Below are 26,329 nucleotides of genomic sequence, written 5' to 3'. Positions count from 1 at the left end.
TGTGCAAAGAAACAATGGACTGGGATTTAGCCCTGAGTAAATTACCAGTGGCTGAAATTAATTAATCCATCGCTTTTTTGTATACTTTAATTCCACTAAAGTTAAGCATGACACAATCAACCAATCCAAAGCACAGCTTATTGGTAAACCTTTTGATTTCTGTAGCAGCGCCGGTACAAGCATTTTTAACGACCCAGTCAAAATGATATTTCTTCAGTTTATGAGCTCCCCCTCACTTAGCCCTTTTTGCAATATGGTGTTCTCTTGTGTTCTCTTGTCATGGTGCCATGAAACATATTATGGTAGCACCAGAACTCAAGGCCACTCCATGTTTGATTCAAAAGAAATGTTTTCTCTTTGTTGTACTTGAACCGGCTGACAGCTCTTACCCAGTGACTGTCTCTCACCTTTTGATTGTTCACACATTTATCTTCCACATTCATCCACACTGAGTCGGCCACCAGCTCTGCGGTCTGGTCTCCAGTCAGGATGTAATAGACAAGGAGACGCGCAGAGGGGACCATGTCTGACGTCAGCTGGAGGTTCAGGCTGTGATAGGCGGAGTCAGCATATCTGCTCTGTGTCCCATGTTGTACAATTTTTCCCTTGGATAAAATCTATAGGAATATAAGAAATGATAAAAGAAGATGTAAATTAAAGTCATGTTGAAGATTGTTTACTAAGTACATCATAGATATGGTTTGTTGTTTGCAAGATTTGTAAGGAGCAACATCTTGTTGAAGTGTTACAAACCAGACAATCACTAGCGCAGACAGCAGTTTGGGGACCCAAATTAACTTTATGGGCTTTTTCAGGTTAACAGCAGTATTACCACCCACTCCTTGACCACCAATGGGGAAATGTCTGGTATGGTCCTTTGGGGCACATGCATCAAGCATTTTACCGGCAAATGGTCCAATTCGCAGAATTTGCCCATTTGCGACTGGAAAAATGCCTTTTCCGATGCATGTACCTTTTTGCTTTCGCAATATAGATATTCACAATTTTGGCAATTACCTAAATTGCGAATGCATTTAGGGGATCACAATTTGCGATTCCCTAGTTGAGATGCATTTAGGAAACACTAATTACCATCAACTTCAAGTTGATGGTAATTTGTGCATGCATTGAAAAATGCACAAAAAATTCATTTTTCAATGCTCTACGTAGCGCACACATGCTCTTAGGGCATGTGTGTGCTACACATGTGCATACTTACCTTTTTTAGGGGTGCCTCAGGGGAGGTCTTAGGCCCCCGGGCACCCTTGGATTTGCATTCTCAAATTGCGATTACCAATTGCGAATGCATTCCCATTCATTCCTATGGGCCTGTGGGCCCATAGAAATGAATGGGAATGCATTCCCTAATAGCAATTAGCAATTTGCGAATCACTATTTGGGAATGTTAAGGTTTTGCACGATTATTTGCGAATCCTTAATGCATAGGCATTTGCGATTACCAAATAGTGAATCCTTAAAATTTGCTATTTGGTAATCGCAAATGATTACCTTGGTGCATGTGCCCCTTTGACTCTACAACATCACAAGAAGTGGCATCACCGTTTCCTTCTCTGTTGAAATGAAAGCCAGTAGACAACATAATGTAATGTTATGAATGTAAAAGTAGTTTGCAGGCCCCAGCTGCACCACAGCGCTCTACACTGCCCCCGCTGGTGGGGCCTCACCAGCCTTATGCACGTGCCTGCCGTGGATGCAGTGGTGTAAAACAAAGACTTATCTCAGCTGCTCTTGGCACTAGCTACTCCAAGGCCAGCTCATGTGCACTTTACGGCCAACCTGCATAAGGGTTGCAAGGAAACCATTAGAGCTGAAACTGTAGAGACACGTTAGTGCGCCATAATTAACATCCATGCACTAATTCCAGAGTCTTATGTTGTAATCTGATTTTTTTTTAATAATGGAACATTAGGATGAGTTGTAATAATATAACAAATAAAGTGATGTGCCTGTGTCTATGATAGATATGGTTAGATTTCCCTAGACTCAGGGATGGTTGCTATAACCATCCTACTTCAAAGAAAGAGAAAATGGACAGGTGTCCCACCCCTCTCCTACCCTGGTGGGCGATATCCACTAGCAGTAGTTTGACATTAGGACAGCAGATGTGCAGACACCATGCAGGGTTTATGGGATCTTATCCTGATCATAGTCCCCTTTCAAAAGAGCACACATACAAAATAGATTATATTAGGGGGGTTATCATGACCCCATCTATTGTAGAAAACATGGATCAGAATTGCCATGACTATAACACAAACGCTAACAAAGGTGAAAACATTTAGAGAGAATATATAAAAGCACCAAACTTTTTGGTTATTGAGTGAAAATCCTAGTCTATATTAGCATCCGTATCTCCATAGTATTGTTAAATTTCCTCTCATACAGTAGTGAAGATAATGTGCGAATGCCTCTGGTTTGTTGGATGGAAACTTTTCTTGGGCTGGGCACGGCTCCCAAGAGGACAACGATGGCACTAACAATCCTCATTGTGGTTATTGAATCCAAAGGGAGATCAAGGCGGACAACCTACGATTTATAGGATTCTGCGAAAAGGCGGAGGGTCAGTCGACAGAACTATTTCTGGAGTACTGGATTATTGCTGCAATGGCCCCCAAAAACCATCGAAATTCTTTGATGTGGAAAGGGCACACAGGGTGCTTGTGCCTCCACCTAAACCTGCTGCACCACCCAGGCCTATCATCGCGAGGCTCTTCAATTTTAGGGAATTCTGCAGATGACGCACATCTGAGGCCCATGGATGTTTGAGCGGCATCCTATCTCCATATACCCAGACTACACACAACGGGTACAGGAGCAAAGGAAATCTTTTATGGTGGTTAAAAACACCTCAGAGAGTCAAATCTTAAATACAGCCTTCTGTTCCCTGCCAAGTTCAGAGTCGAGAGCAACGTGAGCGCACTGTTCTTTTACTCGGCAGCGGAGGCTAATGACTGGCTGGACTCATGGGGACATCCGGCGAAGGAGGCAACCCTCTCAGGGAACCCCTCCCGAGCAGATAGCTCTCGACATCTATCAAGGAACAATGGAACACAAAACGCAAGCCCATCAGATGACCACATACGTAGGCCTAGATGGGTCTGGGTGTGTGGAGATGGAACACTGCGGCTCTCGGGCGCTGTCTCTGATACAGGAAACTCTTCCCCAACACCGTCGCGGAACCCAAATCCTTGGGCAGAAGAGGATGAGTAGGTGGGGACGCATCTTTCATTCAATTTAGACAATGGAAGGAGAACAGAACTTGATAAGTATATGATTGAATACTGCAGGGAGGTACTGAGCATTTTTATTTGATGACATGTTGAAGGTTTGGAATAATTATGCGGTTATTGGCACAGAGACTACATAATTCTGAGTTAGCATACTGTTATCTGGCGGGAGGCCATAAACTCCCAAGTGGTGGGCAATTTAGCTGGGGCTGGAGGGATGTCCTCACAACCCATTGTGGAGTTTACCACTAGCACTGTAGAAACTGTTCAAATGTTTTACATGCTTAATGCAGCGAGTATAGATACTTTGAAAATCAAGTTAAGGATGGTATACTACAGGGGAAACAATGTTTACATCACAGATTTACACCGCAATGCAATCACAACGCGGTCGTTACAATGACTGCGTTGTCATAACGCAGTGCCATTACTACGCAAGTCATTACAACGACTTGTGCTAGATGGTGCTCTAGACTAAGGAATAGTATTATTTACTATTCCAACATCCCCCTAGTGTTGCACACACTGGAGTTGGAATAGTAAATCATATTATTCCTAAGTCCAGCGCAACATCTAGGGCAAGTCGTTGTAACGACTTGCGTTGTAATGGCACTGCGATGTAACAAAGCAGTTGTTGTAACAACTGTGTTGTGATTGCATCATGGTGTAAAAACCATGATGTAAAGTGTTATGTTCATCCTACAATTGTATTGTTTATTGGTGTTGTTGGTGGGGGGAGAGATTGGAGCGGCAACAACATGACTTCACCTTGTCTCTTTTGCGACGGGGTGTGTTCTATCCCCCGGGGGGGGGGGGATTGTTTACTATGGTTGGGGTTTGGTTGGGGTTCATTTTCCCGCCTTTTCAGGGAGTTAATGACTACAACAAACTAATCACATGGAATGTCCATGGAATAGCTGCATTTGATAAGCGCAGGAGGGTCATTGAATATTTAATGCACTATCAGGTGGCTATAGCTTGCTTACAGGAAACACATATATGGGGGACTGACTACCCTGCTTGAAAAAACATTGGATGGGTCTGGTATATGCTACCTCATATTCCGGGTTCATTAGAGGGGCCATCATCTGGGTGGCTCTGGGAACCCCGTTCCAGCATCACCACCATTTGGTGGATCCGCAGGGGAGATATGTTGTTTTGTGGCGCAAGCTAGACAGTAAGGAAGTGTGTATCTTTAATGTGTATGCCCACAATGAGGACAGTCCATCCTTTTCCCCTGACCTGATGAGGGCAGCAACCTCCAATCTGGGGGCGTCTGTATTGATGCAGGGGAAGTTAACTGTGTCCTGGATGGGAATATGGACCGCGAGCCCCCAAAACCCTGAACAAAGCCAAGGATGACAGAGATGCTACGAGATCTTATAGACGGTATGCAGCTAGTGGATGTATGGCATAGATGAAATCAAACAACTCAACAGTTCTCCTGCTATTCACCTGCATACCTAGATACCTATCTGATCACTCACATGTACTGTTAAATCTGGGTGGGGTGAGATCTCGCCCTGCGGTGCCACTGTGGAGGCTCCGGACGGAGGCTCTAATGGACCCCCCATTTGTCTCAGCAGTGCTCATGGACCTAAAACATTATTTTGAGACGAACTCGGGGACAGCATCGGCACGCGCTCTCGAGTGGGTGGCTGTCACGATTCGCTCCCTGTGTTCTCATGTCCACCACCAGGGGGCTGAACTGTGGGGCTCTCCAGTGTTCTAATATGCTTCCTAACACTCCCCTGCATGCATATCTTGACTTCCAACCATTTGGACACTATTTGGGAATTGACATCCATTCCCAATCCATGCCGGGTTTTGTGAAAGCCAGCCTGCTTAGACTTAAAGCCAGCCTACTCATGCCTGAAGCTCCATTACCCATAATTCCCTCCTCACTGCTTTGTCTCCACCCCTGCAGGCCAAGGATGGGTGGAGGAATTCAGCTCACCTGTGGCTGGCTGCTGCTAGCCTGCTCACACCAGCTACATGTGATTACTGTGAGCTCTTTTAAGCCCCAGCTCCCTTCAGGCAAAGGTTGGTCATTGTAGCTGTTTACCGGTGAGACCAATCCTTGGTTCCAGAGTTCCCTGAGTTTTGCTATTCTTGTTTCCAGTGTTTCCTGAGCTTTAATAATGCCTTGTTCCTGACCTGCTGCTGTTTACCCTGTTCCTGAATTAACACTGCCTGCAGTGCTACCCTGACCCCATAGCCTTAGTATTCCTTGTTCCTGAACTGCAGCAGTTTCCCTTCTCCTGAATTAGCACTGCTTGCAGTGCTACCTTGTTTCCTGAATTCCTGAGCTATAGTTATTCTTTGTTCCTGGGCGTAGCTATTTCTTGTTCCTGATTTGCACTGCTTGCAGTGCTCTCTTGACTCCTTGCTTCCTGAGCTGTAGCTATGTCCTGTTTCCTTGAACCAGTATTGCCTGCAGTGCTACCTTGACGCCTGAGCTCTAGTAAGTTCCCTGTTCCTGAGCTAGCACTGCCTGCAGTGCTGCCTTGACTACTGAGCCTTAGCTCGCTTCTTGTTCCTGCCCCAGCACTGCCTTCTATGATACTTTGTTTTCTTGAATCCTTAACCTGCACTGTTCTAGTATACCCTTGTAGCCTCCCCTTCTGTATATCCCTTTCCAGTCCGTGCCTTTCTTCCCATTTCCTTGGTTCCAGTTCCTAGTTTGCTGTCTTTCTATTCTGCTGTCTTACTTCTGTTACCACAGCTGACTACCTAGGTGGTGTCTCTTGTTCACTGTGAGTTTTGTCTTTGAGTTACATTTATAACATCACTATAGGTAAAAGCTCCACAGATCCTGCCTTTGCATGCATATCCTACATGTGGGTATTTGCAGTCAGTATCTGTAACAGCATTTGTGGGTAAGAAACTTACTGAGCTTCAGTCTTACCGGGTGGAGCTCCTGAGTGCTTTACCCCACACCCGCCTTTATTGTTAATGTTGTTTCATATATATGTCTTGCACATTCATCCTGGGTGTAGTTATTCTGAATGCTAAATTGCCTTGTGAGTGCCCTTCCTTTCTGAGTCTTACCCATCTTGTTCACTTGTACTGGCTTCCCCTTTGGATCCCTTTTTCTCCTCTGACTCCCTGTATGATCCTGGGCAGCGCTGTACTCCTCTTCCTGTGTAAGTTTTCTACCCAGTTCCTAGTCCTTGCCCAAGTCCCTGACTGTGTTCCCCACATAGTTCCGGACAGTCCCTGACAGAATGACCAACCCACATTTCCAGGGTCACTTCTGAGGTTTCTTTGCATTCAGTTAGCTACCTTTTTCTGTTTCATGTGTGTGTGCAAATAATAAGTGTGTCATAATGAGAGGTTTAAGAAAGAGACACACCAGTGCATCATTTAAGTTTGTTCAGGGCAGTTCCCCAGTGTTCACCAATGAGAGACATTTAGTGTCTACTTTCCAGTTTGAAAATGTTCACCCTAGTCCTGAAACAATTAATCCTCTTATGAAAAATAGACATTTACGTTCTGAATATTTTACTCGTTGGCTCTAGAACACCTCTTTGCCAGATCCTGACTTGCTCTTCTGTTCTGATCCTGATTCAATGTCTGTGTCAGAATTGCAAAAGGAAAATAATACCTTACTCAATTTGCTGAACAAGAATTCTGATTCTCACATGTCTGCCGACAGTGGTTGTAAAATAAAATGTTCAACCACACAACCAAAGAAAGAGCAGATCCATTTCATAACCTCTGTTTTCCATTCACATAATGTTACCCAGTCTTGTAGTCCAGTAAAAATCACAGTCCCGGATACTAAAGGGACCTTGTTAAATACCAAATTCAAAGTAAACAATATTCAGTTCAACAAAAGAGAGAAAAGACCTACTAGAACACAGGAGGCTAATAGCCACTTTGAAAAAAATCCAAGGTATAGCTCTGTTGCTTGTGAAGTTGCCAAGTCTGCCTCTGTCCTTATAGAGAAAGATCTGTGGTCCTCGCAGGATATGCTTTCATCTAAGATTCTTGAATTACAACAAGAGAATAAAATGTTTCAGACTCTGTCAAAAAATTATAACCCAGAGTTCAAGTGGGAATTTAAAACCCCTGTAGAAAACAACTTTTCCACCTCTATGTTAGCCTCCTTAGAAATGGAGAATGAAGCCTTGCGCTCTCTTTTGCGTTCCCCTCTGAGCTGGTCCAGCAATTGTGTTAATAATTCTGTGGCTGATCACTCAGATACCATTCAGAACAACCATAGTACCTTGTCTCACAGTCCAGCTAAGGAAAGTATTTGTTTGAATCCTGCAATGTCTAACTCCTCTGTTTTGTCTTCTAGTACTAAATTACATCCAGGCGCTACATCTGAGATGTGTCCCTTCACTTTTCAGGAACCCCAAATGCCAGGCAAGACAAAACCCATCTCTTTGCTTTCTTTTCCTGGTAATGAGGTCAGTTCTATCTCAGCGATAAGCCAGGGACAGGTCATTGACATAAAGACACAACCTGAACCGGTGATCCACATGATCCCTGCTGTGACAATGCCCTGTGACTCAGACCATGCTCTAGATTTAACTACTACAACTGAAGACAACCTTACTGAGAAGGAACAAAATCCTGACCCCTTGTTTGCTCTTCCACCTTCAAGCATGCCACATATTGAAAAGTCAGGAAATATTACTCTATGCTCTGATGCATCTGTACCACCTTATAATGCAGAAGGAATTGAACAAATCTCTCATGACCATGAAGTCTCCGACCTACTTCCTCTGACTAAGAGATGTGAAGTGCTAAAAAGTAAAGGAAGTCTGATCAACAGAGACTCTAAAATAAGCAGTATTCTTAGCCATCCCGAAGAAAGCACTTCAGTATGTTTTAATGGGCCAAGGAACTGTGAAGATTTCACTATTGACAATAGGGATGTTCAAGGGCAATCGCCATTTTCAGAATTTAAAGACTGTCATCCTTGTGCCTCTCTACCATCAGCTTGTCTGCTTTCAGTCTTCAGAGTCCTCAGCCGGCCTGCTGCCTCCTGAACTTCAGCCTGCAGCCTTCCTGCCATCTGAGCCAGAGCCTGCAGCCTTCCTGCCATCTGAGCCCGAGCATGCAGCCTTCCTGCCATCTGAGCCCGAGTATGCAGCCATCCTGCCATCTGAGCCCGATCCTGCAGCCTTCCTGCCATCAGTACCAGGGCCTCCAGACTACCTTCCTTCAGAGCCTGAGTCCTCAGCCAGCCTACCTACAGAACTTCAGCCTGCAGTCTGGCTGCCTACGGAGCCTCCAACCAATTTGCTTATAAAGCCTGCGCCTCCTAAAAGCCTGTTTATGGAGCCAGAGCTTCCAAAGAGCAGGTCTACAGCACCAGCACCTGCAGGCCGCCTGCCTCCAGCACCAGCACCTGCAGGCCGCCTGCCTCCAGCACCAGCACCTGCAGGCCGCCTGCCTCCAGCACCAGCACCTGCAGGCCGCCTGCCTCCAGCACCAGCACCTGCAGGCCGCCTGCCTCCAGCACCAGCACCTGCAGGCCGCCTGCCTCCAGCACCAGCACCTGCAGGCCGCCTGCCTCCAACATCAGAGCTTCCAGGCTCCCTTCCTTCTGCACCAGAGCTTCCAGGCTCCCTGCCTTCTGCACCAGAGCTTCCAGGCTCCCTGCCTTCTGCACCAGAGCTTCCAGGCTCCCTGCCTCCAGCACCCGAGCTTCCAGGCTCCCTGCCTCCAGCACCCGAGCTACCAGGCTCCCTGCCTTCTGCACCCGAGCTACCAGGCACCCTGCCTTCTGCACCCGAGCTACCAGGCTCCCTGCCTTCTGCACCAGAGCTTCCAGGCTCCCTGCCTTCTGCACCAGAGCTTCCAGGCTCCCTGCCTTCTGCACCAGAGCTTCCAGGCTCCCTGCCTTCTGCACCAGAGCTTCCAGGCTCCCTGCCTTCTGCACCAGAGCTTCCAGGCTCCCTGCCTTCTGCACCAGAGCTTCCAGGCTCCCTGCCTTCTGCACCAGAGCTTCCAGGCTCCCTGCCTTCTGCACCAGAGCTTCCAGGCTCCCTGCCTTCTGCACCAGAGCTTCCAGGCTCCCTGCCTTCTGCAACAGAGCTTCCAGGCTCCCTGCCTTCAGCAACAGAGCTTCCAGGCTCCATGCCTTCTGCACCAGAGCTTCCAGGCTCCCTGCCTTCTGCACCAGAGCTTCCAGGCTCCCTGCCTTCTGCACCAGAGCTTCCAGGCTCCCTGCCTTCTGCACCAGAGCTTCCAGGCTCCCTGCCTTCAGCACCAGAGCTTCCAGGCTCCATGCCTTCAGCACCAGAGCTTCCAGGCTCCATGCCTTCAGCACCAGAGCTTCCAGGCTCCATGCCTTCAGCACCAGAGCTTCCAGGCTCAATGCCTTCAGCACCAGAGCTTCCAGGCTCCCTGCCTTCAGCACCAGAGCTTCCAGGCTCCCTGCCTTCAGCACCAGAGCTTCCAGGCTCCCTGCCTTCAGCACCGTGGCTTGCAGGCCCCTGCCTTCTGGCCTTGAACCTCTATCTTGCCTACTTTTTGACCCAGTGCTTCCAGTTTGCCAGCCTCCAGAGGTCTCAGTACGAATACATTCAGAAACTGAATCTCCAGCATCAGAGACAAAACTCTCAACATGTAAGCCTCAAGGGCCTGGGTCTCCTGCATACCTACTTCCAAAGTCTCCTGCATGTGTGCATTCTGTATATTTTCCTCTAGGGCCAGAACTTCAGGTCTGCTTCCAGTCACCTTCTTTGTCTTCAGCCAGATTGCCTTTGACCTCTGTGCCTCCTGCCAATCCGTTATCTGCTTTTGACCCTACAGCCAATCTGCCTTTGTTTTCAGAGGGTTACTCTAGCCTGCCATCATCAGGACTTCAAACACCTTTAATGCAGGCTTCTAAGCCCCTGCCACTGGATTTGGACTCTTCAAGTTCTACCATAAACACTGCTGTTAATTTACAGACTATTATCCAACCCTCCAGAACATCACAATTTACCTTCAGTCCTCTGATAGAGTGCACTGCATCTATGATGGAAATTTACTTAATTCTTAGGAGCAAAGTCTTTGGATCTAGTTCCAGACTCCGGGAGACGGTCTTTGAAGGGGGAGTACTGTCACGATTCGCTCCCTGTGTTCTCGTGTCCACTACCAGGGGGCGGAACTGTGGGACTCTCCAGTGTTCTAATATGCTTCCTGACACTCCCCTGCATGCATATCCTGACTTACAACCATTTGGACACTATTTGGGAATTGACATCCATTCCCAATCCATGCCGGGTTTTGTGAAAGCCAGCCTGCTTAGACTTAAAGCCAGCCTACTCATGACTGAAACTCCATTACCCAGAATTCCCTGCTCACTGCTTTGTCTCCACCCCTGCAGGCCAAGGGTGGGTGGAGGAATTCAGCTCACCTGTGGCTGGCTGCTGCTAGCCTGCTCACACCAGCTACATGTGATTACTGTGAGCTCTTTTAAGCCCCAGCTCCCTTCAGGCAAAGGTTGGTCATTGTAGCTGTTTACCGGTGAGACCAATCCTTGGTTCCAGAGTTCCCTGAGTTTTTGCTATTCTTGTTTCCAGTGTTTCCTGAGCTTTAATTATGCCTTGTTCCTGACCTGCTGCTGTTTACCCTGTTCCTGAATTAACACTGCCTGCAGTGCTACCCTGACCCCATAGCCTTAGTATTCCTTGTTCCTGAACTGCAGCAGTTTCCCTTCTCCTGAATTAGCACTGCTTGCAGTGCTACCTTGTTTCCTGAATTCCTGAGCTATAGTTATTCTTTGTTCCTGGGCATAGCTATTTCTTGTTCCTGATTTGCACTGCTTGCAGTGCTCTCTTGACTCCTTGCTTCCTGAGCTGTAGCTATGTCCTGTTTCCTTGAACCAGTATTGCCTGCAGTGCTACCTTGACGCCTGAGCTCTAGTAAGTTCCCTGTTCCTGAGCTAGCACTGCCTGCAGTGCTGCCTTGACTACTGAGCCTTAGCTCACTTCTTGTTCCTGCCACAGCACTGCCTTCTATGATACTTTGTTTTCTTGAATCCTTAACCTGCACTGTTCTAGTATACCCTTGTAGCCTCCCCTTCTGTATATCCCTTTCCAGTCCGTGCCTTTCTTCCCATTTCCTTGGTTCCAGTTCCTAGTTTGCTGTCTTTCTATTCTGCTGTCTTACTTCTGTTACCTTGTATGTTTGTTACCTGCTTTCTGCCAAGTGTGCCCTGTGATATCCTTCCTTTCCTGTTAAGCACTCCTCCTTGCTAGCTCCTTGTCTATTGTGCTTGTGTTGAGTTCTACCCCCTTGCTGTTACTGCCCTGCGCGTTCCTGTTTGATCGCCAGGATCCGTGGACTCAGCTGACTACCTAGGTGGTGTCTCTTGTTCACTGTGAGTTTTGTCTTTGAGTTACATTTATAACATCACTATAGGTATAAGCTCCACAGATCCTGCCTTTGCATGCATATCCTACATGTGGGTATTTGCAGTCAGTATCTGTAACAGCAATTGTGGGTAAGAACCTTACTGAGCTTCAGTCTTACCGTGTGGAGCTCCTGAGTGCTTTACCCCACACCCCCCTTTATTGTTAATGTTGTTTCATATATATGTCTTGCACATTCATCCTGGGTGTAGTTATTCTGAATGCTAAATTGCCTTGTGAGTGCCCTTCCTTTCTGAGTCTTACCCATCTTGTTCACTTGTACAGGCTTCCCCTTTGGATCCCTTTTTCTCCTCTGACTCCCTGTATGATCCTGGGCAGCGCTGTACTCCTCTTCCTGTGTAAGTTTTCTACCCAGTTCCTAGTCCTTGCCCAAGTCCCTGATTGTGTTCCCCACATAGTCCCGGACAGTTCCTGACAGGTGGCCATGCCAGGGGTTATAAGAGGGGAGTGTATCAAAACATCATATTGAGCACGCCCCCACTTGGAATAGGATACAGCCAAACAGGAGGTCAATGGAGGGGATCTAGAGAGCCCCCTCCCGGGGGGTCCCCAATATACTGTAGGAATGGCAGACAGCATGCGAGGCCCTATTGACAGCCGTGCAGAGATTAGAAAAACACGCACACACCACATAAAGACAAAGACTGCATAGGGAGGGGGATAGAACAGGAGCTCTATTGGCTTGGTTAATTAAACAAGAGACGCGGGTTAACCCGATAGTACAACTTCAGGACCGAGAGGGTACCATGGTCTTTTCACAAACTGGGATTGTAGATATCCTAGCTGAGCATTTCAAACAACTTTATGCACAACCGGTCCCCCGTGCCACTAGAGAGAATTCTAGCATTCCTGGATTCAATAGAGTTTCCTCAATTAGAAGCAGAAATTATGCCAAGAGTCCAGGGGCTGATGGCCTACCGGCAGAATTCTATCAAAGATACGCTTCCCAGTTAGCTGACCATTTAATGGAGGTGTATAATGAGGCATTGGAGCAGGGTAAGCTTCCGCCCACTATGAGAGAAGCACTAATAGCAATGATACCTAATACGGACAAGGCATCCCTACTCGCCAGCTCATATAGGCCGATATCCCTATTAAATATAGATGTTAAAATCCTTAGTGAAATTATGGCAGCGCGACTTCTTCCTGGGATCCGCAAGGTCATTCACCTGCATGTGTTGGGATTTATACCTAAGCGTAGCACTGCCCACAACCTCAGGAGAGCAGCGCACATCTGGCACGCTCCATGCTTGATAGATGATTATTATGCCATGACACTGTTAGACATAGAACAGGCATTTAATTTGGTGGAATGGCATTATTTATGGCAGGTCTTGCGTAGGGTGGGGGTTGGTGAGGAATTTCTTAAGTGGGTCAAATTATTATACTCCTCTCCCGTGGCACAAATCAGATTGGGGAATCTGGTATCCAAAAGGTTTGAGTTGTACAGGGGTATATGACAGGGATGTCCACTCTCCCCATTGTTGTTTGCATTAGCTGTGCAACCATTGGCGGCAGCACTGTGGAGCAGGTTAGGAGAATGGGGGGTTAAGCTGGGAGACACCACCCATGTGGTGTCTTTATATGCAGATGACACCCTGCTCTATCTACGCCGGCCAACAAATTCGGTACCACTGATGTTGGCAGAGCTGCAGAGATTTGGGGAGGTCTCTGGACTCCGAATTAACCTCGGCAGGTCCAAACTCATTCCCATCGGGAGGTTGGCGGGAAGGCCACTATCTGAACATACTAGGGAAGCTCTTCCCTGGGGCGAAGAGGGAGTGAGATACTTGGGCGTGAGACTGGCACATACAGCCTTCTTGCACCTTGACTTAAATGTTGGCAGAGTAATAAAGGGGTTGAACAGTTCCATCAGGTTCTTGCAGGACTTGCCATTGTCCCACATGGGTCGAATAGCAATAATAAAAATGATAGTTATGCCCTGATGTCTCTAAGCACTACAACACTCGTTTTATATCATTCCACGGAGTTACTTTCGAACATTGGACCAAAGTCTCATGGATCTCTTATGGGGTAATGGCGTAGACGGGTAAACTTACAGACGTTGCAGTGACAGTGGGGCCAGGGAGGACTGGAGGTCCCATGCCTGGAATTATATTACATGGCGTCCCCGCTCCGACATGCAGTGCGATGGCTGGACTCGTATAATAATTGGGAGGTTGATCTATTGGCAGGCAGGCATGCCAGATACACATTGTCAGAATTAATGATGCCCAATTCCTGTATATTGTGCGGCATGTAGCCAGGATGTGGGAACGCGTGGTTCGCAGGGTGGCTCAACATGCCCCATAAGCTCCGGATATTCCTCTGTGGGCGTTGCGGCCGTTTGCCCATATTGCGGATTCCATGTCGGTACGCAGATGGAGAGAGGGAGGGTGCCAAACAATAGGAGATCTGTAAACAGAGGGGAGGTTCATAACGCGAGACGAAGCCATGGATATTGTCGATCTGGGGACTGGGCAATTTTTACAATATGGGAAAATCTCAAACATTACCCAGGAAATATGGCCAGGATTCCCTGAGGAACCCCCTAGCACCAATATACTGAAAGCAATGCTGTATACAGCAGGGGGAAGGCGACTAATATCCCATTTATACAGGGCTTTGAGAGATGATTTATCAAAGGGGACCCTACCAGTGAAGCACAAATGGAATGAGGTGCTGGAGGACCCATTGTCTGACAGAGAATGGGAGAGAGTGCACGATGGGGTGCGTACAGTTTCAAGATTCAAACTCCTGAAATATAACATAGTACACCAAGTATATCTCACCCCACGCAGATTGAACAGAATTTACCCAACCCATAGTGATGAGTGCCCAAGATGTAGATCACAAGCGGCTGACTTAATCCACATGATTTGGGTGTGCCCGACACATGGCCCCTACTGGGATGCGTGCTATCACACGTTTAGAGAGCTACGGGGTGGGTGATCCCTAAAGAAATCCAACAGGTGCTGTTCCGGCTACTACCTACTCCCAAAACCAAAAAATTAAATAGGCATTTTCTTTCCCTGGGATTGGTGCTCAAAAAGAGACGAATCATAACAGTGTGGCTCCGTCCTGGACCTCCACAGGAAGAGGAATGGATGAAGGACATTTGTGAATGGGCAACAGCCGAAAGGGTACAAATGAAGATCATGCGTAAAGATGAAATGCTAGAAGAAGACCTTGTAGGCATGTTATCAAATGTTACAGGATCTCAAGGGGGAGCAGAACATGGGTACCCAAGAGTCCAGTCACGGGACAGGGGCTACACCTCACAGGGGAAGTTAGGATAAGGATGCAGCACGATACAAGCCTGACAATAAGGAAAAGTGTATATTAACCATGCTAGAGCCTATCATAGCCGGTACTTAGTTGGGAAGGGATGGGAGGGGGTGAGGGGTAGGGAAGGATATACCCAAGTTAGGATTGGCATAATGTTGTAAGCCACGGAGGAGTGTATCAGAGATACTCACAGCATCAATGGAGGGGATACGGATGGGAACCCGGGCCCCCTCTTATTCAGACCTCAGGACCTGTACAGATAATGTTTTTCAGTGTTGAAGTTGAGGGGACTGAATCCGATGAGATGATGGATAAAGGGGAATAGGGGACTGCTTTGATGTTAATGTTAATGTTAATGTTAATGTTAATAGGTATTTGTAAGCGCTCGTACGCCCGGGGGCTTCATGGCGCTGTAGGAAGGAGCTAGCGCAGGGTCACAGGGGAGGGGGAGCAGCTCAACAGTGCGCCTGAGTGAAAAGCCAGGTTTTCAAGGAATGTCTAAAACTGAGGATGTTGTCATTCAGTTTTAGATGGAGGGGAAGGGAGTTCCAAAAACCAGCTGCAAGAAGGTCAAAGCAGCTGCCTCCAAGACGCTTCCTCTTGTAAGAAGGAACAGTCAGAAGAGATTTATGAATAGAACGGAGATTGCGTGAGGGAGTATATCTCTTAAACATGTCTCTGATGAAAAGAGGGCCAGAGTCATGCAGAGATTTGAATACAATGCACCCTGTTTTAAACGCCACACGCTGCTCCACAGGCAGCCAGTGTAGCTGTTTCAGGCCGGATCTTACAGACTGCCTCTTCGAGAGGTTCAGGAGGAGTCTGGCGGCCTGATTCTGAACCAGCTGAAGGCGTTTGAGCTCTCCAGCTTGAATGCCAAGGTAAAGACTGTTGGAGAAGTCAAGTCTGGACAGAACCAGGGAGATGACTATCTGAGTGAGAGCAGCCGGGGAGAAGAAGCTGGCAATTTTCTTGATTTTCTTCAGCTGGAAGAAACTAGCTGAGACAACTGCTCCGACTTGTTTTTTAAGGGAGAGGTCTTCGCTGATATGTATTCCCAGACTCTTGACCGAACATGACTTAGATGGAGGAGTTCCCATACAGGAAGGCCAGAAGCTGGGGTTCCAGCTGAGGGCGCTCAGTCCCGGCAAGACCAATTCGGTCTTGCCAGGGTTAAGCTTCAGATGACTGCAGTTCATCCATTTTAAAATGTGGGACATAGTGTTTTGAAATTCAACCACAGCATCCTTGGTGTTTAGAGGGAAAATCAACTGCAGATCGTCTGCATAGTTGAATATCGTTACTTTGGCCCTCCTAAGGGAGTGCAAAAGGGGGCGTAGATATAAATTAAAAAGCAGGGGTGATAACGAAGAGCCCTGCGGGACTCCACAAGTAGAAGAAATGGTGGGGGCAGTGAAAGGTCCTAGTCTGACAGCCTGAGTGCGCCCAGTAATAAATGAGCGGATCCAGCTCAATGCCATGCCCCTGAGACCTGCCTGCTCGACACGGTCGACCAAGATGTTATAGTCGACCGTGTCGAAAGCGGCTGAGAGGTCCAGCAGCACCAGAGCCTGATGTATTCCCTCATCCGCATTCCGTCTCAGAGTATTCTGCACCGAGAGGATGACCGCCTCGGTAGAATGACATGGGCGGAAACCAGCCTGATTCGGTGCAAAATACTCTGATTCTTCCAAAAACTTGGAGATGCTGTTACAGACATGAGCCTCCAAAAGTTTGGCACAGTAAGGCAGCAGGGATATGGGCCTATAATTTTGCAGGTCCTGCGGATTAGCGCCTACTTTTTTTAACAATGGAATAAGAAGGGCTTTTTTAAAATTTTCAGGGACTTTACCCTGAGAGAGCGTGCCATTCAATAAAGAGAGTATACCCTCCGGAATACTGGCTCCCACTTCTTTCATGATAAAAGGGGGGCAGATGTCGTCAGGAGAACCTGATGTAACTTTGGCGAGGAGTTTGAGCAGCGTGGTGCTGTCAACAGGGGGAAGCGAACTCAAGGTCGCAGTGTTGTGAAAATTGTCAGTTAGTAAAAGCGGGGACTGAGTAATAGGGATGCTTTGTTTGATAGCACTGATTTTATCCGAAAAAAAAGAATTTAACGAGTTACACAGCTCCTGAGTAGGAGCTACCGGGAGAGACGTTCTATCACTAGCACTCAAGTTCTCAACAATGTTAAACAACTCTTTGGATTTGTTGTGAGCATTAAGGATCTTTTTAGAGAAGTAGTCAGTTTTATGTTCCTGAAGCATTTTTTGGTAATCCTTTCGTGTCTTGCAATAGTTAACTCTGTCTATTTCTAAATAGTCTGTTCGCCACTTGCGCTCCATCTGACGGACTCCAAGTTTAAGACTTTTCAAAAGAGGTGTAAACCACCTATGAGCGTCATTGGGGCGAGAGCGGGGAAAGTTGGTGCAAGGAGCATAGACATCGGCTGCCTGAAGTAGCCACCTCGAAAATGCTGCTTCCATTTCTTCAGTGTCCTGATCTAAAAGAGGACAAGAAGATCTTAAAGTGCCAATAAAAGCCGAGGTATCAACATTCTTCCAGATTCTAGTTTTGCCTCCTGTCTGAATAGGAGGTTTCCTGTTATTTTCAAAGGTCAAGGTGAATTTGATCATGAAGTGATCCGACCAGATACAAGGCAAGATGGAGTTAATGGTCAGAGGGATGTTCTGAGACCAAATTTGGTCAAGGCTATGACCTTTTATATGAGTAGGGAGGTGGATCTGCTGAGTGAGGTTCATATCTAGAAGGACATCTTTCAGAGCAGCTGCCTGGGTAGCTAACTCCGCCGAGTCCAACCAAAGATTAAGATCACCTAGCAGCACTATTTTTTTATGTGAAATTATTAAGGGGGCAAGCTGTTCTGCTAAAGCAGCCGCAAAACTGGGCATATTTTGAGGGGGGCGGTAAATGAGGATCATAAGTAGAGTGCCGCAATTGTTATCCAGTTTGATGATCAGGTTATCTGAACATATAAGGTTCAAAGATGGTAGAAGGGAGACATTATGAGACTTGCGTATGATCGCGGCGACCCCCCCGCCCCTTTTGTCAGCGGGTCTATCCACATGCAGAATGTAATAATCTGAAGGGACCGCTGCCAAAATATCGGGTAGGGAGTCAGCATTCAGCCAAGTCTCAGTAAGAAATAAAATATCAGGGTGCTCAGTTTGAAGAAAAAGAAAAATGTCCAAATGGTGCTTAACCATGGACCTGGTGTTGAGGTATGAGCATTTGAGGATAGTTTTAGGGTTAGAAGGGGGTGGAAAACAATCGGGGAGGCTAGGCAGTGGAGTTTTAGCGATGGTAAACTCTGGTCTCAGGATACCATAGGTGGCAGCACGTTTCAAAACATAAGCAGGGAGGACGGATCCCATGCTAGTAGAGGGTCTAAGTGACAGTAACTCAGTTGAGGAGTATTTCCGTATTTGACCAGGGGTTGTGGCCCCGCGCCCCGTCCGGCCGCGGACGGGCGCAGACGGGCTTGACTTTGGCTCGACTTCGGCGCGCTTCCGGCGCGCCCGCTGCGCCAGCCCGCTGCGCCGTTTGGTTGGATGACACATGATATAGGGAGGAGGAGGGTGGGAGGCCGGCCCGACTTGAGCGCTGACCTCGCCTTCCTCACTCAAGATGGCGCCCACCGCCGAGTGAAATATCAAACAAAGCGGGTTGAGGCTCAAAATATCAGAGGTAAGGGTGTATAGAGTGTCAGTGTGCCTGCCAATTCAATTCCCCTTTCTAAAACAGCCCCCAGAATATAAATGCGATAAAATTCATAAAACACTTAAAAGCGCTCCAAATTAATTTTTTTAAAGGCTATAAGCAGTGCGCAAAGGTTCGTGCTTTCTCCTATCTCCTCAGCAGCTCGCAGCCCCAGTACCCTCGCTAGGGAGAGCTACTGTAGGGCAGGGAGCGCTGGGCAGGGCGCACCTAAATACTGTGGGAGGGCGGGAGGCCGGCCCGACTTGAGCGCTGACCTCGCCTTCCTCACCCAAGATGACGCCCACCGCCGAGTGAAATATCAAACAAAGCGGGTTGAGGCTCAAAATATCAGAGGTAAGGGTGTATAGAGTGTCAGTGTGCCTGCCAATTCAATTCCCCTTTCTAAAACAGCCCCCAGAATATAAATGCGATAAAATTCATAAAGCACTTAAAAGCGCTCCAAATTAATTTTTTTAAAGGCTATAAGCAGTGCGCAAAGGTTCGTGCTTTCTCCTATCTCCTCAGCAGCTCGCAGCCCCAGTACCCTCGCTAGGGAGAGCTACTGTAGGGCAGGGAGCGCTGGGCAGGGCGCACCTAAATACTGTGGGAGGGCGGGAGGCCGGCCCGACTTGAGCGCTGACCTCGCCTTCCTCACCCAAGATGACGCCCACCGCCGAGTGAAATATCAAACAAAGCGGGTTGAGGCTCAAAATATCAGAGGTAAGGGTGTATAGAGTGTCAGTGTGCCTGCCAATTCAATTCCCCTTTCTAAAACAGCCCCCAGAATATAAATGCGATAAAATTCATAAAACACTTAAAAGCGCTCCAAATTAATTTTTTTAAAGGCTATAAGCAGTGCGCAAAGGTTCGTGCTTTCTCCTATCTCCTCAGCAGCTCGCAGCCCCAGTACCCTCGCTAGGGAGAGCTACTGTATGTCTCAACATTTGGCTGTAATATTGTTTTTTATGAAATCTAAATGCCAATAAGGTTACTTTAAAAAGTGACGTAAAGTTAGATGGTTCAGTTACAAATGGCAGGTTTTACTGAGTAAAACAAAAATTCTGTTGAAAGTGATAATGGTTTGTTACTAATGCTGTGAAAAGTGTGAGAAGAGGCTTGCAATTTTTTGAGAATACATGTATCCGAGTCCACCAGCTGTATCACCCACACATGGTCCTTCAGAAATCTTGCACCCCTTAAATGTCTGAGCTAAAGATGAAAGGCCTTCCTCATGCCATCTTAAACTGTCCCATTAAGTGACCTAAGCCTATTCGATTAATCACCTGTGTATGTCAGGGTGTATGTTTTGTATTTTGCACTGGGGTGTATTTGTGTTTTCATTCAGTAATGGATTCCATGGCTCTACAACAAAGCACCTAAAGCTCTGCTTTAGGGAACCCCTGCATCTGTCAGTTTAGTGGAACTTGAAGGCCATGTAGGAGTAAATGAAGTCTATGACTACAAAGGGCCCTAAGAAGAGAGGGTTGCACAGAGCATCCCCACTAATAGAGTGAGTCCCTGTTCAGGAGGCAGGGGCGCTGTTACTGTGATATAGCACTCTGTAGTAACGCGGAGATTGCCCAGAAGGATCCCCCCTATATGGGACAAGCATTACTGCATAGCTCTGCTACTTGATGGGAAAATAAAGCTGCAATGCAAAGATGCAATGCTTGGACTCTTCCTAATATACAAAAGGTAGTAGCTAGAAAGAGCCAAAATGGCTTTTTAGCTAGGCATAGAACTCAGAGGCTGCAAGTTTTATTGTCACTGCAGGTAAACATCTCCTAAAACAGCTCACTTTACTTTGGAAGGATTAATACAACCCTCTAACTTCCCAGTAGGTAGTTTTAGAAGACCTTTAGGGCGCTTACCAAGTAGCTGTAGTGTGTCACCTTGTGCAGGTAGTGGCTGCTGAGATATATGTTCATGCTCACAAAGTCTCCCACATGCAGGTTCTTGTACTGCGGGGCCCAGTTTATGTACAGGTAGCTCTTACTGAGGGAAAAATAAGCAACAGCAGTGTACTCAGCAGCTGCCTGGTTCTCTTCTGGGATCCTGGAGTCTGCAGTCACAATCTGAACAAAAAAACACAAGTGCACATTGCATGAGAAAAGCACAGATAAGTTCCTACAGAAAACACCCCAAGAGCTTCACACACCAGTACAGCTCTAATTAAGGGTAGACCTAATTTGACATGCAAAGAAACCCAGAAGTGGTATACACTTTTATGTTTAGAGCATCCTATCTTCAGTGGCATAACAAACCTTCAGGGGGTACCCTGACTTATCGCTGTCATCCTATATTGACCGCCCACCAGATGATGGCCTACTGAAAAGGAGAAGGACTTAAAAATTGTTATCGAAGAGCAACTATCTTCTAAATTGTGTGTTTGCGTATCTGTAAAATAAATGTTTTCTATACATTTAAATCGTCTTTTTGTTTTTTGAGGACTTTATCACTGAGGTTTAATCTAATACTGTTCAATAAGTATTCTGTTTTGTACAAGAAAAAATAGATCACAAGACTTAATCCAACTCCTTAAAAGCCCTACAACACATACAGTGCTGTAGACAATGGGCTTGATATAGATGTTGGCAAATCCGGTCCCTTCGTTGCTTTTTCGGCGGCCTTCCCACACACCGACTTGTCAGTCCGCCTGCTGTATTTAGATGTTGGCGGGTCTCTGAAGGAAAGACCATCGGAGTCCTGCCACCCCCGCCAGGATCTTGCTTCCGCGTCAATGGAGTCAGAGGCAGAAGCGGCTATCAGAGGGAGTCCCACCAAAAATACTGCATGCCAATTACAATGTGCCTTTCCACTGAAGCAGCTGTGGTGGGAAATTCTCCAAACTCAATTTGACCGATTCGAAGGAACTAAGGTGAAAACTTTCCTTTTTCGGGTTGCCACTTCTGTTTCCGTTCCCATCTTAAACCTCATTGTACAGGTCCTTCCTGTGCTGCTACTACTTCACCCCAATATTCAGCAACCCCTTTGTCGCCGGAATCTAAGGTAGGCTTTAGTTTCACTTGTCTCATTATGAATCGTATGGTAAAATTTGAGTTCATATTTCTTACTTTGCTCTCACAAGCACGTGTGATGCAAATGTGTTCATCTTACAACTTATTTTGGTAAAATAAACACCTGTTTTGACACATAAAAATATTTCTTTGGTAGTGGAGGTTGTGGGTGTTGTGTTAGTGGTGCCTGTCAATGTACATTCAATACTGGGTGTATGTTGTGGATGTGCAATACTATATGTAAAAAAAGGGGATTACACATTACCTACATATGTGTGTGTATGTGTCTTGTAAAGCGCACTGCTGTCGTGGCACTGTAGACCCCTGGGGAACCCGTCCTGGCTATCCCTGTGAGATGGTCCCTACTGGGTATCTCCAAAGTGAAACCAGGCATCCTGGCGAATGTGGGAGGTCATTGTAGAGATGAGGCAAGCTAATGCCCAGAGTTGCCGAGTGTGATCCCTGGTGAGAGTAGGCACCGAGGCGAGAATTATCGAGTCCGCTGACCCTGGTCCACGACCCTGCCGCGTCGGGAATTGAACCCTGGTCCCGGGCCGTTCTCTGCTTCCGGGTCTGCCGCCTGTAACCAGTGAGCCACACCACTCCACTGATATATACCTATACATTATAACACATGCACAACATATATGTGTAGTAAGATCTTGAAGAGTAGTACTGTCTCCGCACCAACAGGAACTTCACTTTATTGGGACTCTGCTGCCAAGGCACCACCAGCACAATGGGAACATGTAAATCTGGTTGGCGCAAACCCACCAGCCTAACGGAGTACTGGTAGCCAGTAGAGAAGACCACAGCAGTACACTGTCTTTAGCTGTAACATTTAAATGTGGTGGGCGGACTGCTGCCATCTCGACAGAGTACTTGGGACCGCCGCCATGGTGGAATGACGGTAGTCCCACCAAGATCTAAACTAGGCCCAAAAATTTTGGGAAGTGGAATTCAAGCCACTGCTCGGTGAACAATCAAAGGGGAATTCACCTTTTCTCCATCCACAAATGCTTCATATCACCTGCACAATATTCCCAGAGATTTTCTTTCAGAAGGTGTGACTTCTTCATAGCTTGCCCCGGAATTTCCAGGAATGAGCATGCCCTACTCATGCAGAGAAGCATTTAAAAATATGGATAAATTGGGCACAGGGCCCCCCACCTACCAAGTCAGGATAAAGCATGGGCAATACTACGAATCATGTGTCTCTCCCTCTGTGCAACTGCCCCAAGATGATGCTGGTGCACAGGAGGTAGACAGAGCAACATGCTGGTGGGAAAGGAGGAGCAGGGGTAGACCTGAGTCAGGTGATGGAATTGAGATTGGCTCTGATTTACAGGTAAAACGTTGCACACTATTCAAACCTGTTGAAAAGCAATGCTTAACAGTAATTTAGGCACACTGATGTAAAAAAAAAAACCTGCAGGGTAAAGAGCTCCCTGACTGTTGCAATGCATCCTGTTAGTGGGTCAAAGAGAGCAGAGAAGTAGGAATCAAGTCAATATCATGCCCTCTCTACGACCACCACAAGATGCCAATGAAAAGCAGAAGTGGGGCAGACCAAGAAGTAGGATGACGGGCAAAGCAGGAGAAGTCCCTCCATATGACCGGTCCGAGATGTACCAACATGGCAGTGGACAGTGCAGCACAGGACAGAGGTACTACAGGAAATTGGGCTATTAGTTGTGGGCCGGCACAAGCAATAGGTCCACAATTTGGATGTATGTCATTTCAACGCATGCTTTTACCACGCATGCTTTACAACCCGGGGATTACAATGCGAGTCGTTACAATGACTTGCGTTGGGGGGCGCTGGATAGTGGAATAGTTTAATTTTCTATTCCAACTCCAGTCCCCGTGGATAGTAGGGAAGGAGTTGGATAGAAAATGTAACTATTTCCTATCCAACAGCACCCTCCAGCGAAAGTCGTTGTAACGACTTTCGTTGTAATTCCTGCGTTGTAATGGTAGTGCGGGGTAAAAGTTTTGTTGTAAACGATGTTCCCCGTCCAATCAGTAGGTTTTCTTTAGAAAAGGGAGAAGTACATGTATTACACACACACACTTAAATATTACATAGTAATTTACAAATATGTACAGAGGAAGATGGGAAATACTATAGATGCAATTGCCTAATCACCTTTGACCCCTAAAAGGGTCATGCAAACATATAAGGTAAGTCCATTGGTTTGGTCAAATGGTTAAGATGAACAAACAACATGTTAAAGACATCATTTTGTACATCAATATGGTTAATAAAGCATATTCACTGTGACCAATAATCATTATTTTCTCAATTAAGCATTTAAAATTTGTAAACCTGTGTCTGTTTACTTTTCATAAGCTTTCCAACCATTAAAATGTAATAATAATAACGACAGCCCCAGAGAACACTGCATCTTGATTTCATTGCATGTAACCATAGATTTAGCCCCTAGAGAGCACTGTAAGGCACTGTAAGGCTTTTCTTTGATCACTTTTAACACCTTAGGAGCTTCGTAAACATACCTCCCCAGTGCTGCGCTGTCCATTATCCAGTGCTGAACTGGACGTCCAACGGTCGCACGCAGCACTGGGGAGGTAGTGCCCCTGACGACCGTTGGCCGACGGCAGCACTTAAAGGGTTAAGCCACAATAATTCCAATGATAAAATAAGCACTTAAAGGGTACAGCACTCCCAGCTATAGAGCAGAACCTCCAGCCCTGGGAATGTTTAAAAAACATTGGAAAATTTCAGAGGTGTCCTGGCTTCGAGAACCCCACAAACATAGGGTAAGCACTTTGTAAGAATTCTGAAGGGGGCCCGACCCAACACTTCCTTCATTTAGTTGGTGGTGCCCCGGCCATCCAGGGGCCACCATGAGAGAAAGTGTGCAAAATTGTAGCGCCCTGCTGTGACGGGCACCTGTGTATCTTTTTTCTGTTTTTGTTTCTTTATGTTTGTGGGTACTACCCCAGGCCTCCATATTGTTGGGGGCAGCTGAATGAGCCCATTCCTTGTTGCTCCCACCAGCTGCCACGCGACCCACATCTCTGCGTGCAGCCACGGGAGCCGGCAGTATCGCTGTCCCGGCCCACTTCTGTGGGCAGGAACTCTGTTGAGGCTGTGGCTGCCCGCTCCCTCCAGACATGGGTACGGGGAGCAAGGCAGACTCACCATCACTCTGGAGTCAGGGATGGGGTCCCAGTCCCTTTTCAATAAAAACAGGCTGGGGGATGGGGTCCCATGCATGCCCACTCCCTGAATAAATCAGTAACTAAATCCTGCGCTGACCCCCGGGCCCTGGCCCACACTGGGGCAAATGAAGAATTGGCCACGATGTCCCACACGCTCTGTCGGCTGAAAGGTTGCCAACTTTTAAAAGGCCATGGCTTGGGCCCAGTGGACCGATTTTGATGATCTTGGGTTCATTTTACTCGTGGTGGTGAGTTCTAGCCACCAGGTTCAGTTACAGCAGACCTCCTCATCTACAAAGTGGTGCCCATAGGGGGATGGTTCTCCTAGCTCCTTGTGCCAGCCTCCCTCTTGGTCTTGGTTTCTGGGTGCGGACGTCCAAGGCTTTCTACCAACTGGTCTTCAAGAGGGTATAAGGGGGGGCAGCCTCACAGGCTTTTGGAGGGACCCACTGGTCCTGGGGTCAACTGGGCAGAGTCCTTGGTCATTTGTGGGCACCAGGGGATTCTTCCTCACAGTGGTCCATCACAGCCCTATAGTCCAGTAGCAAAGCATAGAGAAATCGCCAGTTCTTAATAAGGGTGCAGAGCAGATAGGCCAGACAGACATATCTCCATCCGGCTTCTACGTATGTAGTACAAATAGGTGTCTGTGGCCTAATGTTATACTCAGCTTCTGATTTCTCAAATAAGACGCTTATTGGCCCTTATTTAGGGGTCTGGTGAAGTATTGAACTTTATAGTTTACAGCCTACAACTTTACAGTTTGTCACCTTTGCAACTTGTTACCCATTACACTTTGCTTTATAGTTTGTAACCTTTAAATAAACGTTCCCTTTCTGCAAAATGTGTCATCAAAAAATACATCGCTTAGTGTTTTTCCACAAATAACCATTTTAATAGGACAAAAAAGAAGGAGTTGCATGTTTTCTCATGCTTTATCAATGTTTGAACGATGCTTGACACATTTATTATTGGACCTGGCCCTCTCTGCAGGGTCACCCCTTTCAAACGTTTTGCCTTAACTCCTCCTGTTTTGCTTAATTTGATTTTGTTGACTTTAGGACTCTGCACTTTGCCACTGCTAACCAGGGTTAAAGTGCTTATGCTCTCTCCCTAAAAGCTAGTTCAATTGGTTTAAACCTGATAGGCACATTTAATTTAATTGTAAATCCCCAGTAAAGTGGTACTACATGTACCCACAGCCTGTAAATGAAATGCTACTAGTGGGCCTGCAGAACTCACTGTGCCACCCACTTAAGCATCCTCAATCTCAGGTCTGCTATTTGGAGCCTTATTACAGTTTTAAACTGCCATTTCAACCTGGTAAAATAACCCTTTTGCCAGGCCTCAACTTCATTTATAATGCATGCAAGTCACCCCTGAGGTAGGTCCTAAAAAGCCCTTAGGGCAGGGTGTAGTGTATTTAAAAAGTTGGCCATGTACTTTTAGGTTTTTCATGTCCTGGTAGTGAAAAACTCTTCAATTCATT

General features: G+C 46.9%; 1 protein-coding gene across 1 annotated transcript in view; it reads right to left on the bottom strand.

The window, feature by feature from the left end:
- C5 (complement C5) overlaps positions 1-26,329 on the bottom strand; it is a 354,269-nt gene that overhangs the window by 217,487 nt on the left and 110,453 nt on the right. Inside the window, exons 12-13 of the mRNA XM_078641875.1 lie at positions 20,509-20,712; positions 408-617 (exon numbers count right to left, since the gene is read on the bottom strand). Of these exons, the coding sequence (XP_078498001.1) occupies positions 408-617; positions 20,509-20,712 (414 nt within the window). The remainder of the gene's footprint in view (positions 1-407; positions 618-20,508; positions 20,713-26,329) is intronic.

This window comes from Lissotriton helveticus, chromosome 5_1, assembly GCF_964261635.1.
Source record: "Lissotriton helveticus chromosome 5_1, aLisHel1.1, whole genome shotgun sequence".
Lineage (NCBI taxonomy): Eukaryota > Metazoa > Chordata > Amphibia > Caudata > Salamandridae > Lissotriton > Lissotriton helveticus.
Note: the sequence above shows the minus strand (reverse complement) of the source record. Positions and strands in the feature narration are given on the sequence as shown.